At 42.4% G+C, this 18,781-nt stretch overlaps 1 protein-coding gene across 2 annotated transcripts in view; it reads left to right on the top strand.

The window, feature by feature from the left end:
* Positions 1-18,781, top strand: part of SUMF1 (sulfatase modifying factor 1) — a 100,970-nt gene that overhangs the window by 24,812 nt on the left and 57,377 nt on the right. For both annotated transcript variants that reach the window (XM_005695707.2, XM_005695710.2), the window contains exons 4-6: positions 12,844-12,926; positions 15,633-15,755; positions 16,470-16,584. In XM_005695707.2, the coding sequence (XP_005695764.1) occupies positions 12,844-12,926; positions 15,633-15,755; positions 16,470-16,584 (321 nt within the window). The remainder of the gene's footprint in view (positions 1-12,843; positions 12,927-15,632; positions 15,756-16,469; positions 16,585-18,781) is intronic.

Genomic DNA, 18,781 nt, shown 5'->3' on the forward strand with positions numbered 1-18,781 from the left:
GTCATCTTGGGGTTTGCACCTGTTCTTTTCCCTTCACTTTTGGGTCTCTGGATCCTGTTATAATACTCTGGAGGATGTTGACTCTTTTTTTTCTGAGGCAGTTAACCTAGTAACCTGGTTAAGTACAAATCAGCAGTTTTGCCTTGTCTAGTGGTAGTAGTGATTTTGTAGCTCTGTTTGTTCATCCTTTTCATGCTAGCGTAGCATCTTAATTATTTTTTCTTCATCCTAACTATAATTTTACCTTTTTAAAAATTATAGTTATTTACAGTCTTGTGTTAATTTCTGCTGTAAATTGATTCAGATATGTGTATACAATATTTTTTTAAATATCCTTTTTCAGTATGGTTTATCTCATTTTACTTGTTTAATCAACTTCTTATAGGGATATTAATGCCTACCTAGTTGTTATCAGTCACTAAGTCATGTCTGACTCTTTGTGAGCCCATAGACTGCAGCATGCCAGGCTTCCCTGTCCTTCACTAAACTCATGTCCATTGAGCCCACCTCGTAGATTATTGTAAAGATCAAATGAAGTAATGTTCATAGAACCACCTAGTAGTACAATGTCTGGCACATAAAGAGCCTTTTAGTAAATGTTGCTCTGGTTTCTTCAGATGGACTGTCTCTTTGCCTGGCCTAATTGAAAATTTAGTTAAATTTCCTTTGCTTTACTTTGGCCCATTCTTAAGAATTGGCATTTCCATATATAGCATTGTACCAAATTACAGTGATATTTTCAAAGGATTTGCTGTCATGGGATAAATCTTCTTGGATTATCTTGGAGTCCTTGGCTAGAGGAATATACAAGTGATACATCTTTTTCAGTAGGAAAGTAAGGTAAAATATACATAACATAAAATTTACCATTTAAACTATTTTTAAATGGATAATTCATTAAAGTTATGTACATTCCCAATGTTGTACAACCCTCATCACCGCTATGCACTTAAAGGGCTTGTTTGCCATCCCAAACAGAAACTCTGTACCATTAAACAATAATTTCCTGTTTCCCCTCCCCTAGCCCCTGGTAAACCTTGATTCTTCTTCGTGTCTGCATCAATTAGTCTGTTCTAAGTGCCTCATAGAAGGAATCTTACAATATTTGTCCTTCTATGACTGGCTTATTTCATTTAGCATAACGTGTTCAAGATTTATTCATGTTGTACCACGTATCAGAATTTCAGTCCTGGATAAACACAAAGGCCTTCTGTATAGCACAGGGAACTATATTCAGTATTCTGGGATAAACCATAATTGAAAAGAGTATTTTTAAAAAATGTATTTATGTGTACAACTGAATCAGTTTGTTGTACAGCAGAAATTAATACAACATTGTAAATCAGTGAAAAAAGAATTCTATTCCCTTTTTAAAACTAATAGTCCACTGTTTCCGTAAACCACATTTTATTTTATCTGTCAGTCGACATTTGGTTTGTTTTCAGCTTTTGGCTATTATGAATAATGCTGCCATGGAACGTTGGTGTACAAGTGTCTGACTTCGTCTGTGCTTTCACTTCTTTTGGGTGTATATAGTGACATTTATTTGAATTCATGCCTCCTTGATTGTCTGCCGTCCATCAGTGGGGTCTGTTTTTTGACTTATAGAAGAAATGAGCTTAGCTCCCTCTGTTTGAAGATTTCCTTTCTGGATTTAAATGTAGCCTGTTTGTTTAGCAAGCCATCAGAAATGTCCTGCTGTCTCCTAGGTACTGTACTCTTCCTGGGAATACTAGGATGAAAGATACCTTCCCTGTCTTTTAACTACTCAAAGTCTAAGGAATGCAGTAACATTGAATTCAAACCAATATTAGGTGGGTTTTTTTTTTTCTGAATTATGATTTTTTAAAAACAAGAATGAAAACACATATATCATCTGTTTAAAATTTATCAAAAGGAGTAAGAGTATATGAAGTCCATCCCATCCTGAAGTGGCAGTACCTCAGCAGTGCTGTGATGAAGAGAAGTGGTGAGGAGTGGGGAGAGATGCCTGCAAAGTTGTTGATCAGGGAATGCCTGTGTGAGGAAAAGGCATTTTAGGGAAGCCTTTCAGGTGAGGAAGAACTCATCTTGGGATCAACTAGGACAGAGCTCTGGTGGAGTGCCTACCATGTCCTGCTGCTTTGATTATCCCTATCCAGCTTTGCATGGTCAGGTTTCAGCTACGCTTACTCTGGGCAGTCCATTTGAAATGCCTGTCTGTTGTCCAACATTCCAGATTGAGATGCTTCCATTTATTTATTCTTACGGCTTCTTATGCCTTCCTTTCACATTATTTATCTCACTCGTCATTATTTGTGTAGGTATTTGTTGAATGCCCTTTTCTTTACCTGAACCGTCCTGTAATGGTGGGTGAAGCTGTTTCCGTATTATTCACCATCCCCCGAGCATAATACCTGTCACTTAATAAGGACTTAATAAATATTTGCCAAAAAATGAAAGAATGCCGTTTGAGTATCCTCTACAGGAGCATTCATTTTTGAGAGCTGTGGGGCTCAGACCTGGTATGACCTGTCTCATGTTGCAAAGGCAGCTTTTTCTTGGCAGGAGAATGCTGATTCGATCAACAGGGTGAAGGTGAGTTCACAGAAACTGAGTTTTTCAGGAAGTGCGATTCAGGGTTGGCTGATTGGATAAGAAGAGAACATGGTCAGACAACTGTGTTCTATGTCTGGTTTTGAAAAGGCTGGTTGTCTGCCTGTCCTGGGAGTCAGTATGTGGTGTAGACTCAGGAAGCAATCGATAACCCTGGAAGGTGAGAATCCAATAAAGTAGGATAACAGGGCACAGTATTTTATTCCAACCAGCTCTAAAACAAGGCCCCTGATCAGAATGAGTGTTAGTGAGGCATGGTGGGCTCCCAAAGGCTCAGATTTCAAATATCTGTTTAAGAGGTTCTTAAGTGTCTTTTCAAGTCATGGGTCTTTTGAGGTCTGACTTAGATTAGGAAATAAAGATGATTCCCTCATCTCCTACCTCCCAGGTGTTGGCATTTGTGCTGTAAACCTCTGCAGTGAGACAAGTAGGGAGTTCTGCCCAGGGGATATGCAGCGTTAGGAAACACTTATGCAAAAAAAAGAGGATTTAGAATGGATGAAACTTTCAGAATCATCTGGTGAAAAACTTTCCTCTTATAGATGAGACAACCATTGCCCAGGAGGGGAAATAGCTTGTCTCAGTTCTTGGAAATGTTTAAGGGGGGCACCTAAGTGTACCTATGTGTGTGTTCAGTTGTGTCTGACCCTTTGCGACTCCCCAGACTTAGCCCACCAGGCTCCTCTGTCCATGGAATTTTGCAGGCAAGAATACTGGAGTGGGTTGCCATTTCCTGTTCCAGGGGATCTTCCTGATGCAGGGATTGAACCCACATCTCCTGTGTCTCCTGCATTGGCAGGTGGGTCCTTTACCACTAGCGCCACCTGAGGACCAGCCTAGTACCTTTCCTGTCAGAGACCCTTTTGCAAAACCCCTAAGACAAGGGCTGATTCCCCCTCTCTATAAAAGTATGTCCTGTTGAAACACTTAATTTTTAATCACTATTTATCCAGAAGAGGGTCACCTGTGGTGGGGAGGGGTTTGGAAACCATGGAAGCCTCAGAAACAGATGAACTTCTTTGTTAAATAAATGTTTATCCCATTTATACTATGTACCAGGCAGTGTTCCAAGTACTGTGGATGTAAGTCCTCACTCTCCTGGGAGTTGCAGCTCCAGGGAGAAACACACTCTACACAAGTGAGCTTTTAACTGACTATGCTAATGGCCTGTGAATAAAATAAAACAGAGTAATGGGGGAGAGAGTGGTCGCATATTGTACGATTAGACTTCTTGGGCTCTTTGTGTGTGGGGTGTGGGATGGCCTCGCTAAGGAACTGACACCTGAGCTGAAACCTAGCTGGTGAGTAGGACCCAGCATGACCAGTAATGAGGGAGTGATGAACAGGGGAAACTGGGATAGGAGCTAGACTTAGGTTGGAGAAGTAGCAGCAGGTGGATGACCTAGACTTTGTGAGCCTCAGAGAAGTTTGGGTTTCTTCTTTAGTACAGCTGGAAGCCACTGGATCTAGTTAACATTTTTTAAAATTTTATTTTATTTTGCCCGTGCTGGGTATTTGTTGTAGCACATGGGCTTTCTGTAGTTGCCCTGCAGCAGGTAGGATCTTCGTTCCCTCATCAGGGATCAAACCCGTGTCCCTTGAAGTGGAAGGTGGATTATTAACCACCAGACCACTGAGGAAGTCCCCTCTAGTTAACATTTTAAAGAGAGCACTTTGGCCTCTGCGTGTTTTGTCGTAGGCCAGGTGTGACATGATGTGGCTGTGGAGCAGGCTGGCAGGAGGAGAGATGCTGAGAAGGGTCTGGTGTTGGACATCTGAGAGCAGAGGGGGCCAAGGGGAGTGAAGAATCAAGCAGGACTCCTGGGTACTGGCCTGAGCAACTAGGGAGGCTGTGATTCCCTTCACTTGAGATCGTAGAGCCGGGGGAAGGGTGAATACGCAATTGAACCTAGGGAAGACTAAGAGGTGAAAGAATTATGATTATTCTACACATGTCTGCAAGGTGATCCAAAGGGAATTTAACTTGTTCCACATGATCCTTGGAGCCTGATCAGTGCCAGCAGATGGAAGGGCTCTGGGAGGCATTTCTCTTGCACTGTTGATGAAGAGCTCTGTCTGTTAGAATGATCTGAGCTTGAGTGTGTACCTGCAGGGAGGTGATGTCTGTCCCTTAAATTGTTGAAGCTAAGATGGTTGATCATCTATGAGTAGAGTGACCAATGTAATTTAAGGTCCAGATTGGGATATTTTTGAGAATAAAATGGGTTGCTTTTAAGTATGCCAGAATAACAAGTATACGTCTGGATTGTCCTGGTTAAATGAGGACTGTTGTTCATCCTGTCTTACATATTCATCCTAGGGCTACTGTAGAGAGGGTGTCTTTAGTTGGGTATGGGTTGAAAGCAGGTGTCCTCTGGGCTTCTTTCCAAGTCTAAGGTTCTGAATGTCTTTGGTGTATTTTATTTCACAGAGAAAGTTGATGTTCAGCTTTTCTGGATTAAGTGAAGTATTCTTACAATATAGGGAGATCAAATGAAGTGGACATGTAATAAGGGCAGCCTGTCCTGTGGAACATCCTTCTCACACCCATCCTGCCTCACTTGCTCCTCCTTCTCCCCTCCTGTGGGACGCATTTGCAGAGTGACACCCCCTGACTTTAGTCAGGTGCCCATCCTTGGGCTCCCATGGCTCATCAAGCCCCTCTTGGCCACAACACTTAGTACAGGCTTGAATTAATCTGCTTATTTGTCTGTCTTCACCCCTAGACTGTGTGCTTGACTTCTCCACCCCTCAGGCCTCTCACAGGGCTGCATAGGGCAGGCACTCATCAAATGTTTCCTGAATGTATAAATGGATGAATGAATGAATAGCATTGTGAAAGAGTTCTTCAGCTCTCTTGTACCAACGCTTATACATGCTTGTTTTCTGAATGCTTATGCTAAATCTGCACTTTAGTAAGCCTGTTAGATACATTCTCTTACTAGGCTGATTTTGCTGATTGAGAAAACCAAACTTAGAAAGGTTTAGTACCTTGCCCACTGTCACAGAGCTAATAAGTAGTCAGTAGTCAGGATTGGAACCTATCAAGCCCTTGGCTCGAAGACCATCTCCCGTTACTCAGAACTTCACCGTGACTGTTATGTAAGCAGTTCAAAGATTTTGAGAAGTTCTGCAATTAAAAAAACTAGTTTAACTTGATTACCCAAGTGCTTTCCTGGTAGGTGGACTGCTTTGATTGTGGAACTTCCTTCCACCCGCCCCCTGCCGCCCCACCCCCTTCTCCCCCCATAGCTATTAACATCTTGTGGAAGACTCTGGAAACAGCTTTTGGAAAAGCCTGGGTAGTAGAACAGACTTATAAATTGAATATCTGTGGCTGTGGGTTCTTTCTAGCTCTGCCACTACCTGCCACATTTCAGGGCTTATTTTTCCATCCTTAAAATGAGGGAATTTAAACAGTTAGCCTCCCTATCCTCTCACCGTTAAAACCTGGCGGCATTGTAAGCCTGCCTGTGTTAAGCATGCGGCCAGGCTGGGAGAGCTTCTTAGGTGCCCTTTCTGTTTTCTGTCTTCTGTTTGACCTTTTTTCTCAGAAGCCTCAGAACTTGTAAGCCATGAAAACAAAGTACAGAACCAATCAAATGTCATTCAGATGTTCTGTAATTTCCCTGTTTTAGACATTGAGAAAGGCTTGTAGGTAAGCCAGTAGCAATTTAAGGAGCTTAAATGAAGCCTTTTTGTAAAGAGTTGTAATAAAAGCTTCTTTGCCTAAAGAAATAAAAACTTACTTAAAAAAATAAAAAATTATTTCTCTTGTTTTCAGAATTCTTTTTTAAAAAAAGCCTCAGATCCCAGACCTAGAGAGTTAAATAAGTCAGACAGAGAAAGACGAATACTCTATGTTATCACTTATGTGTAGAATCTAAAAAATAAAAGATACATATAACAAAACAGAAACAAACTCACCTATGTAGAGAACAATCTAGTGATTACCAGTGGAGAGAGAAAAGGGAGGAGAGGCGAGATAGGGGTAGGGGATTAAAAGATGCAAACTCCTGGAAACTAAATAGATAAGGAACAAGGATATGGCGTATGGCACAGTGAAATATAGCCATTGTTCTGTAGTAATCTTCAGTGGAGTATATATTATACACCTGAAATGAATACAATATTGTAAATAAACTATACTTCAATAAACAATTTTTAATAAAAAGCCCCAAATCTACTTTCCCCATAGTTCTTCAGGTCTCAATGGAGAATGAGTCAACTACCTCACTTTTAAAGGGTTCTTGGATGCTAACGATCCTTTATGCATTTTTTTATACCTTATCTTTAACAAGTGACTCTCTAGGATTTCTGCTCCTCTCTTAAGGACATGTAAAAAATGTTTAGAGTGTATAAACCGGTATTTCAGGAAGGCAGTGAATTCTATAATGAGGAATTTCACTAAGAACCGGAGCAAAAATGTTGAACATTTTCAGATCGGCCTTAAGTTTCATAAACATTTGTACTCTGTGAAAAAGCATGCATTTTTCTCTCTCACATATTCTATTAAGTAGTCAAGGTACCTGATTTAGGATTTAATTTGAAATAAGTTGTCAGATCTGACTCCCTATCTATTTTCATGATGAATTTGTTTTTACTCTTTATTCAAGCCTACTTGTCAATTCTCTACATTTGTATTGGGTGCTGAAGAAAGAGATTTTACTCATTGTGTGCTTCCTATTCCACTTGATTCCTTCAGTTGCATTTGATTCTCATCCAGTTTTATTTATACTTCATGAATTCGAACAGATCTGCGATTTCTTATTGTTCGCTGGTGCCAGTTGAAAAATTCTCCCAGGCTGTTTTTATAGGGGTAACTGTCATGTTTATACTACGTTTCAAAAAACATCCATCTTTTTAATTTGCTTGTCTAAATGCATTGAATTTTTAAGAGAACAGTTGTAAAGTTGTGAACTTGACATTTTTGCACTTGAATGTGCGTGTTAACACAGTGCATTGTCTTTTTCCTGTGCCGACTTTATTCTGGGCTGTGTGTGTATAAGAAGCATAATTTACCACTTCTGGCAAAAATAAAGGCACCTTCTCTGTCTTCCCCCTTTTCTTTTCTTTAAGCTGTTACTACAAGTCTGGCTATGTCCCTAGGGAGAGGTGGGAAAAGATGTCTTTGCCCTCTGAAGTCCATGTCTCAAGGGGATGTCAGTACTCACACGGATCCTATTTACATTGTAATTGGTTGCTGGCTGTCTGGTACAGCTGTTTCAACTTAAACCCAAGACAGTTGCTATGGAGATGGTGTGACTAGAAATAGGTCAAGTAAAGTCCTTTTCTCCCTGGATGTAAGGGAGTGCTGTAACTCAACTAGAAGTGTCTCAGTTGAACAGAAAATACATAGATGGGCAACCGCATCCACCGCCCCCTATAGTTTCTCTTTTTAGGGTGAGGCTTATCACAGATGCCAAACCACTCATGTTGTTGCTGTGACTCTGGAAAGAATGCATGTGACGATTCTTTCTATTAAAAGGAATCATAGATGTTATAATTTGCAGTGTAACCTTGTTTAACTGGCTTATGTATGACTCTGAAAAGTTGCTTATTTCATAAATTACTAAACATAGTAGAATAGCATTTATTTTGAAGACATGACCAGAAGTTCAAGAACAAATCTTAAAATATGGAGTTAACAGTGATATTTGAAAGAAGTTATCTGGTGACATCGGATGGGATTTGTTGTATGTTTGTCTAGAAAAGATGGCTTTCCCGGTACAACTTGGCTAAGAAGAATGATGTTCTGCCCGTAAGCTAAGTCCTCTGTTGTGGGTGACTCTGATTGCTTATCTTTCCTTCTTCATATGTCTGGTGCGGAAGTGGTTCCTGACTCTGCATCTGACCATTGTGATGTAGAGTTACAGTTTTTCTCATAGGCGCAGGTCTCGTATGGTCCTTTCATAGGCCCCCAAGCTTTGTCTAGTTTGGGGCTTCATGAATGTGGAGACCATTTTTTAATTTGTTTTATCTCTTTAAAAAATTTATTTGTTTTTTAATTGGAGGATAATTGCTTTACAATATTGTGTTGGTTTCTGTCATACATCAACATGACTCAGCCCTACATACACATGGCCCCTGCCTCTTGAAACTCCCTCCCACCTCCCACTCCATCCCACCCCTCTAGTTGTCTCAGAGCACCCGGTTTGAGCTCCCTGAGTCGTGAGTCGTACAGCAAATTCCCACTGGCTGTCTGTTTTACATATGGTAATGTATATGTTTCATTGCCACTCTCTCCGCTCGTCCCACTCTCTCTTTCCCTCTACTGTGTCTACAGTCTCTTCTCTATGTCTGTATCTCTATTGCTGCCCTGTAAATAGGTTCATAAGTACCATCCTTTAGATTCCATATATATGTGTTAATATACTGTTTGTTTTTCTCTGTCTGACTTACTTCACTCTGTATAACAGGCTCTAGGTTCATCCACCTCATTAGAAGTGACTCAAAATATGTTTTATGGCTGAGTCGTAATGTAGTTCTCACAGTTGGATGGGGAGTAGGATGCTATTGGCATCTAGTGGGGAGAGGTCTGGGATGCTGCAGGGCATCCTACAGTGTACGGAACAGCCCCCTCCATCAAGGAATTGTGTGGCCCAAAAAGTCAGCAGTGCTGAGATGGTCTGCATTGGATGGGTTATTATGAAATGTAAAAGCTTTCAGGAAAGAATGACAGTAAGAGAACTGGAAAGTAGATATGTAAAATGAGAAAGTGTGTGTATATAATGGGAAAGAAATTGAGTAGGAACTATAGCACTGATGTGTGTACCTGGGCCCACCAATTTGAGTTTTACAGATATTTTTGGAAGAAGATAAAGTGAGTAGTTAACCATGTAAGATAAGTATTAATATGTACAGTGAATAATTGAGAAACTCTCAATATACCAACTGTCTTAAGTCATACTCTCAGGATTCTTGGAGTTGAAGATTTCCTTTAGGAATGAGGTTCCTAAAAAGGGAACCTGGCAGACAGTAGGCGCTCAATAAATATGTGCGACCAGAGTGAGTTGAGGGGAAGCAGAGAGGAAAAGGGAATGGATTCAGAGGCCACAGGGGCAGTGGCCCCGGGAAGACCCCCCACAAGCCAACTCCATGGAATTTTCCCATTGAAGAAGGTCGGGAACCTTGGAGGACTTCTGCCATTAAGGCTTGTGTTTGGTTGTCTTAACTAACGCTGTGCGTGCGTGTACCCTGGGATTCAGCCATTCCACTCCACAGCGTGCACTCAGCAGGAATGCTTCTGCATATTTCCTGAGTCAGGAGCTACCAAGAATGTTCCCAGAAGTATCACCATTCACAGTAGCTCAAACTGGAAACTGCCCAAATGCCCATCAGCAGTAGAAGAGATAAGTTAATCCATTTAAAAAGTTACTAATGATGAACTATTTCAAAACATAATAGGGTATAAGAAAAATAGGCATTCTTGTTTCCACCACCCAAATTTAACAAAGGCTAACATTTGCCATCAGTTCAGTTCAGTCGCTCAGTCGTGTCTGACTCTTTGCGACCCCATGAATCGCAGCACACCAGGCCTCCCTGTCCATCACCAACTCCCGGAGTTCACTCAGACTCGTGTCCATTGAGTCAGTGATGCCATCCAGCCATCTCATCCTCGGTCGTCCCCTTCTCCTCCTGCCCCCAATCCCTCCCAGCATCAAAGTCTTTTCCAGTGAGTCAACTCTTCGCATGAGGTGGCCAAAGTACTGGAGTTTCAGCTTTAGCATCATTCCTTCCAAAGAAATCCCAGGGCCGATCTCCTTCAGAATGGACTGGTTGGATCTCCTTGCAGTCCAAGGGACTCTCAAGAGTCTTCTCCAACACCACAGGTCAAAAGCATCAATTCTTCGGCGCTTAGCCTTCTTCACAGTCCAACTCTCACATCCATACATGACCACTGGAAAAACCATAGCCTTGACTAGACGGACCTTAGTCGGCAGAGTAATGTCTCTGCTTTTGAATATGCTGTCTAGGTTGCTCATAACTTTTCTTCCAAGGAGTAAGTGTCTTTTAATTTCATGGCTGCAATCACCATCTGCAGTGATTTTGGAGCCCCAAAAAATAAAGTCTGACACTGTTTCCATTGTTTCTCCATCTGTTTCCCATGGAGTCATATTTGCCTTTAAATTTTTTTTTTTTTTTTTTGAGAAATAGAACCTTCTGGTGACCTTAATGTTGGGAATGGGGTAGAATTGGGTGAGTGATCTGAAGATCTTGAAATGTTAAGAGTGGAATGACCTTGGCTTTCTCTGCATGTCTTCCCTTGACGTGGAATGAATTACCTGTCACGGGCTTCCCTGGTGGCAAATATCAAGCAGTGTAGTCAGCAGGAACACCCCCCCCCCCCGCCCCCCGCCACCCCTCGCCCTGATTAAAGATTCCACAGTGCCACAGAAGAAAGAGGAAGAAGCCCTGCCTTTTACCTCTCCTGCTCTCTGAAAGAGAAAGCACTCTGCAGTAGTGTCCTCAAAGGACATAATGCCTCTTTCATTGAGATATAAAAGAATTTGGCTTTTCCCATCAAATTGTGATTGGAATACCATGAATGTTTTGATTGTGCTGATGTGAGAAAAAGAACAAGAACAGAGTTTGGTGTTCTCGGTGATTGCTGTAATTGTTAGCCGGGAACACATCCCCCATCTCTTCCACTCAGCCTGGCTCGTCAGGACGCAGAGGACTGAGAACAGCATTGTCTTGGGGATAACTTGAGTCCGTTCCGGTTTACAGCAGAAGAATCATTTGCAAACATCTCTTCTTTACTTAGTATTAGCATCACTGATGATGGTAATTTTTTTTGGTAACTCTCTTTGTCATGAGGTCCATGGTTGACTGCTTCCCTTTACTGAGTGCTTGCTAAGTGCTCGGCATAGTCCTAAGCACTGGATGTATGTTTGGTTTCCTCGTAATAATCTCTGAGATAGGCATTGTTACTGTCTTCATCTTACAATTGAGAAAACAGATGTAGGGAGGTTCAGTAGGGAGGTTGCCAAGGGTTACCCTCTGCATGGCAGAGTCATAATTCAAATCTCATTTTGACTGACTCCAAAATCAAGTTTTTAACCAATCTCTAAACAATCCCAGGTGGTACAATGGTAAAGAATCTGCCTACCCTTGCAGGAAATGCAAGAGATGTGGGTTTGATCCCTGGGTTGGGAGGAGGAAATAGCAACCCACACCAGTATTCTTGCCTGGAAAATTCCATGGACAGAGGGGCCTGGCGGGCTACAGTCCATGGGATTGGAAAGAGTCAGACACAACAGAGAAAGCACAAATGAATGAAAACGAACAAAACAAGGGCCACTTGATACTGGTATATGGGTTGACAGAGCTGTAAAGTAGGAGGTAAGGTCCTGGGAACAGGATGTGGGCTGAGCAGTTCCCAGTCCTTTTAGATTCCCCCTGCTCTGAGTCTGAGGTGGGGGACTGGGAGGCTGCTCTCATTTCACAGATGAGGACTTTGGGGCCAGACAAGCAGTGAATTTACCCAGAGCCACACAGCTCATGTTGGGCTGGATATTAACCAGGGTCTTCTGTGAACACACTGCAGCTCTGTATTCGGTGCTTCAGCTTGGTCTCCCACCACCTTGGTTGACCTTCAGCCTGGCACCAAGTTGTAAGATTAATGCTGTTTCCTCATCTTTTACATCAGAGTGGTACCAGCTGACCCAGTTGTTAGAGATTATAGAGGATTAGCTAGCAGTGTGTCTTTTTAAGATTCTTGGAAAGATACACCATTTATATACATATTTATTTAATCACTGTGGTGCTTTATGATGTGAGATAATACCTTTTTAAAAAAACTTTTTATGTTGTATTGGGGTATAGCCGGTTAACAATGTTGTAGTATTTTAAAGTGAACAGCGAAGGGACTCAACCTTACATATACATGTGTGCATTCTCCCCCAAAGCCCCTGCCCCTCTAACCTGCCACATAACACTGTGCCTTTTTGTTTGTTTTGGGTGCATGTGTGGCTTGCTGGATCTTAGTTCCCCAACTGGGGATTGAACCTGGAGCACAGCAGTGAAACAAGTCCTCACTGCTGGACCACCAGGGAATTCACGAGATAATGCTTTTTTTTTTTTTTAAGATTTAGTTACATATAAATATTTTCGATATTCTGGAAAAATGATTTGGTAATTCCATGGAAGTTGAAGACCTTAAGTGAGATTGTTTTTTTTTTTTTCTGCATGGACTGAGTCAGTGTTTTTTAGAGCTAATCTCAGCTTATCCTGTGTTGCTCTGAGGTTGCAGCTGCTCCGTGGTGGTTACCTGTGAAAGGTGCTAACTGGAGACATCCAGAAGGGCCCGACTCTACTGTCCTACACAGGTGAGACTGGTGGGTCTTAGCCTAGATGATATTTTCATTTCAAAATCAGTTCCTATGATGTTGAAGAGAAACTCAATGTCCATTGTCTATAAAAGAGTATGACGAACTCTAATCAGTTGGAAGGGAAATAGGATGGCTAGAAAGAATCAATGTACAGACCCAAACATTGTGCCTAGGTCATGGAATACTCTGTTAAAGACTTTTTTTTTTTTTGATGTGGACCATTTTTAAAGTCTTTATTGAATTCATTACAATATTGCTTCTGTTTTACGTTGTGGTCTTTTGGCTGCCAGGCATGTGGATCTTAGCTCCCTGACCAGGGATTGAACCCACACCTCCTGTATTGGAAGGAGAAGTCTTAACCACTGGACCACCAGGGAAGTCTCTGGAAGTCTCATAAGTGGCCTCTTGCCATCCTCATTTGGCCTTTTAGAGGGTTCCCTCCTGTCATTCTTTCCCCATTTGACAGACCTATTACAAATCTCATGACATGTAACCTTTACAGATTGTTTGTTCTTCCTCATGAGTAGGCTATTATGAGGACGGAGACTGCCTCACAGAGAAGTGGTGGTGTCTTGCCCATTGGCCACTGTAACAGCTAGGCCTTGGGTCCAGGACTCGTGTTCTCTGCAGTCCTGGACTGACATACTTTGAAGCCACCATCTGACTGAAAAACCACAGAGCTGCAAGTCGGTCAGCAAGTCTCCAGGGTGGCAAAGAAATAATTATCTCAAGCAAAAATAGAGTAGCACTTTAAGCCCTGGAGGCGGAGAAAGGTTTGGGTCAGGACTCAGCGTCTCAACAGCCCAAGAAAACTGTTCTCCTAACCCAGTTTTTCAGATGGGATTCTTGAGTCTCTGTTTTCCTGCTTACTGCCCTCAGTGAGGGAGCCAGAAGTACATGAAGTTCAGCTCTAGGGATACAGCTCCTTGATCAATATCATTCTTTCAAACTCTTGAGTTGGTAGGCCCTGGGGTAGAAATAGACTTTGAGGTAGAAAGTTGTAGGATTCTCAGATACCTCAGGCTGATGACCTCTTGCTGCTGCTGCTGCTGCTAAGTCGCTTTAGTCGTGTCCAACTCTGTGCGACCCCATAGATGGCAGCCCACCAGGCTCCCCCCTCCCTGGGATTCTCCAGGCAAGAACATTGGAGTGGGTTGCCATTTCCTTCTCCAATGCATGAGAGTGAAAAGTGAAAGTGAAAGTGAAGTTGTGTCCAACTCTGTGCGACCCCATGGACTGCAGCCCACCAGGTTCCTCCCTCCATGGGATTTTCGCTTCTTTCTGAACTATCATAGTAGACGAAAAAGCTGAGGACAGAAAGAAGACCCAGAATGAAATGTGTTTTATCCACTGAGTCCTTTTGAGAAAAGTGCATGTCTTAAAACATCAATGCTGAAAACAGTGACTGGCATGTAAAGGTACTGAATAAACGCTTTGGAAAGAATAAATGAAAGTCATGGTGTAATTATGATAGGGAATTCAAAGATGCTTAAGAGGGACTTCCCTGGTGGTGCAGTGGTTAAGAATCTGCCTGCAAATGCAGGGGATGTGGATTTGATCCCTGATCCCGGAACTAGGATCCCACATGTCACAGGGCAACTAGGGTCTCATGCCACATCTACTGAAGCCCGTACACCCTAGAGACCATGCTTCACAACAAGACAAGCTACCACAATGATAGGCCCATGCACCACCACAAATAGAGAAAGCAAAAGAGTTCTTGCATGGCAACAAAGACCAGGGCCACAAAAAAAAAAATTTTTTTTTCTAAGAAATGGCCCAGGAATGTAGAGTCCACTGGAGAAAGAGTGAGCAGGAATTAAAGTTATTGGTGCTGAATAAATATGTTTATCCCCTTATTCTCAAACTTCCCCCTAATCTTCGCTGCCCCGCTATACTGTTAGAAAAAATAGAGGCTTACTTGGAATATGCTGGAGTGAGGCAAATTGAGCAGACTCATCTACAGCAGAAAGACAAGAGTTTAAAGCCAAGTATCACAGATTGGATTCTTTGGAAACAGATGCTGAGACAGAGCTTGGTGTGCAGACTATTTATTAGGGATCAACACCTGTGGGAGGGACGGGGAGGAAGCAGGATTGGGCAGAGGGAGAAGCCAAGACTGCAAGGCAGGTCCAGGAAGTCCCAGCCAGTCCCTCGGGGGTGGGATGGGGTTGGGGCTCTGGGGTATAAATGACCCATAGGATTGAGCTATGGGTGAACCCACATGGCTGTGCCTTTATGCTCCTGCTGTGGTTGGTCGTTGGTGACTGTGAGGTGGTTCTTTGCAACTCTCCTGAAGGAGCTGAGCACTGGAAGCTTCTGCTCATACCTTGTCTAGCAACTGCAAAATCGTTCTTTCCTCACAGAAGACAGCATTGGTTGGTGCAGCTGGCTGGTGCATCTCCATAGCCTTCTGCACCAAGTGAGATTGTCTGGGGGTTCAGGCCTGCCAGGAAACTGGAGTAATGTTTCGGGTCTTGTGCCAGGAGGGATCATAACCTATTTGGGAGCCTGGGATGTCAGAAACCCCTGGTGGAGGCTGATACAAGTGCAGTGGGGCAGGGTGGGGGGTGTTGACCTGGACACCAGGCCCACCTCCCAGTCAGGGATTGAGGTGAAGGCGAAGATGGGCGGTTGGCTGGAGCCGGTCCCTGTTTCCAGTTCTGGTTCCGCCCTCCTCACTCTGCGCTCTCTGTTCCCCAGGCCGGACCACCCGGTTCTCCACGTCTCCTGGAATGATGCCGTCGCCTACTGCACGTGGGCGGGAAAGCGTTTGCCCACGGAGGCCGAGTGGGAGTACAGCTGTCGAGGAGGCCTGCAAAATAGGTACTTGAAGGGTGTCCCCTTGCTTAATAGTATGTGGATCCTCTTTCTAAATCCACTGGAACTTACTCTGGACAGCTGATTAAAAACCACAACCACCAGGGCAGCTCTTTCCTACTGGGCTTTCCTCACGTTGGTGAAGTTCCTTAGGAAACACCCAGGCAGAGGCGGGCGCATGGCTGGTGGGGTGGGCGCCGGCCACGCAGCCCCATGCCCGTGCCACGTGGTCCTCCTTCGAGCCCCTCTGGCAGGCTGCCTTCTCTTTTAGGGGTTTCTTATTTTAGGCGTCTCCTCTGTTTCCAGAGCCATGAGACAGAAAACTCACGATTGGGCCTCAGCTACTAAAAAGGCTCCTTAAAATAGTGAAGGCTTTATTAAAAAGTGCGGTGTGATGGTGCCCCTTTATGCTTCCATTTAAGTCCAGAATGATGGCTGCTCTCCCAGCCTCCTATAAGCCCCTCTTTTAGTGAGGTGATTTATATCAGGCCTCCTGAGTCCTCGGGAGAGACTGATGTTGTTGTTGAGCTTGACATGATCTCGTTGTGTGGAAGTTAAAAAAATTCCTGATTAAAAGCTTTATGTATTAAAAAAAATAAAATAACTCACTTTGAACAAGCGAGCAGTGTGCTCTCTCCCTTTCACTGCCTTCCTCTTCTTGACTTGTGTCCAGAAGCCTGTGCTTGTTTGACAGGCTAATGCCTGTGTCTCTTCTGACAGACTTTTCCCCTGGGGCAACAAACTGCAGCCAAAAGGCCAACATTATGCCAACATCTGGCAAGGCGAGTTTCCTGTGACCAACACCGGGGAGGACGGCTTCCGAGGGACCGCGCCTGTGAGTAGCAAGGTTAAGAGGGCTGCAGCCACTGCGCACGGAGAAACCACTAGAAACCGCTAGACTTGAGGGAGAGTGTTGCTCACTCTCCACTTTACGTCTTGTACCCTTTCTGCCTTCATCCACTACCACACGAGGCAAATACTAATACTTAGACGTTCTTTTTCGTGGCACCGTTTTCTTTCCAATTCTATAATACTATAGAAACTTTGAAAAAAACCAGAGGAGTTGCAAAGCAGAAAATTGAAAGAACCTGGAGGAATCTTATCTCAAGATAGATAACCCCTATTAGCATTTTGGTGCAATTCTTCCCATTCATTTTTGGTGTTAATGGTACTAATAATTGCTAGGAGTTAATACTTGAAGTGTGCCAGGCATGATACTGAGGTATTTGCATGAATTATCTCAGTTAATGTTCCACTCTGTAAGGTAGGTGCTGTTATCCCAATTTTTTCAGGTGAGCATTCTGAGGCAGAGAGAGGTTAACTAACTTGCCCAGGGTTACACAGCTGGAAAGCCACACATCTGGGATTTGAACCAGGTTGGTTTGTTTCAAAAGCCCATGCTCTTTACTACCATAGGTGCCATGTAAATGTTTCTTGTGTTTGTGTGCCTATATATTTTTTACATGTTGCTTTGGGGTCATAGTATTATATTTAAAATCCTACTCTCCTTTCCCTGTGTAATATCAGGAACATTTTGTCTGGCATTAGCAGTTCTTCACAAATACATGTCTTTTAGCAGCTGGATAGCTTGTCATTTAAATTAACCCTAATTTATTTGCTCCTTATTTTTGCAAAGTTACATCTGTTTTTTTGCTGAATAACAACATCTTGTGCATAAATATTAAATTGTATCTCTGATGATTTAAAAATAGTTTTTATTGAGGTATAGTTGATTTACAATGTTGCGTTAGTTTCTGCTATCCAGTGAAGTGAATCAGCTACACATATGCATATATCTGCTCTGTTTTTAGATTCTTTTCCCATACAGATCAATTCTGAGTATTGAGTAGAGTTCCCTGTGCAGTACAGTAGATCCTTAATAGTGTGGTGGTTTTTTAAAAGGTAGATTCCTAGCAGTGAAATTAATGAGTCAAAGACAAGAAAACTTTCTTGGTAAGAGTTTCATGTACATAACCAAACTGTTTTCTGGAACGCATGTAGCATGTTTCCCTCCATGAGTATTCCTTTCTGTTTTTTGTTTTTTGTTTTTTTTTTTTTGTCAGCAGAACCACACACTAATGAAGCAATGATAAAAGCATTTTGTTTTCTCTTGACACATTGAGCAAAGATGTCTTGTGGTGGGAAAATAGCACTTTACTGGATTTGTTGTTACAGAAGATAATATTCTTTCAACAATCTTTCAAACAGTTGTCATTTAAAAAAAATATTTGTGTTTTTAATATTTGTTCACACAAAAATAATTCTTCCAAAATTGATTTATAAATGTAACACACATATGTTATTTGGAGCATGACCAAGTGTTTCCAGAATTTCAACTGAAATAATAAAAAAGTGAAAAAGACAATTTTTGGAAGAGATGAGGGATGAGAAGACACTTGACTTTTCTGAACTTCAAACATACTTTGAGCCATATAGTTAAAGCATTACAGTTGTTTTTGCAGGGGTGCAGAAGTAATGTAAAAAAAAGGTACATGAAAATATGTTGCCTTTAAATAGGCATAGGAACTCACATGTGTGTGCTTCTAAAATTTCATATGTATGAGTGAGGTATATGATAAAAGCACCAACACAAATCAGTGGGAATTGGATGTATTTTTCAACAAAGGCAAAATTTATTTGCTACTATACAGCAAAGTGAAATTGGTTCTTTTCAGGTTTCCTTCTGGATAGCTTGTGCTCTCAGGTGCACATAGTTTTATTCCATAAAATGAGTTATTAGAGACCTTGGGGTCTAAGAGATCTCAGCTTTTTTCTCAAATTGTACATGGGTAAGAAGGCCAGCTGTTATCTCATGGGCCACTGTTGGCAGAACCTGCGCTGCAGGATGAACACAATAAGGAGCCTGATGAAGATGCTTAGGAGACCCCAGGAAAGGTGACACGTGATGTAGAAGCAGGACACTTAGCATATATAGTAGAAGCATATATAGTATAGGCTTCTGATAGACCAGGCAAATTACATAAGCACCTGTCAGTCAAAAGACCATGAGAATCGGTACTGGACAGTTATGA

Source organism: Capra hircus, chromosome 22 (assembly GCF_001704415.2).
Source record: "Capra hircus breed San Clemente chromosome 22, ASM170441v1, whole genome shotgun sequence".
NCBI lineage: Eukaryota > Metazoa > Chordata > Mammalia > Artiodactyla > Bovidae > Capra > Capra hircus.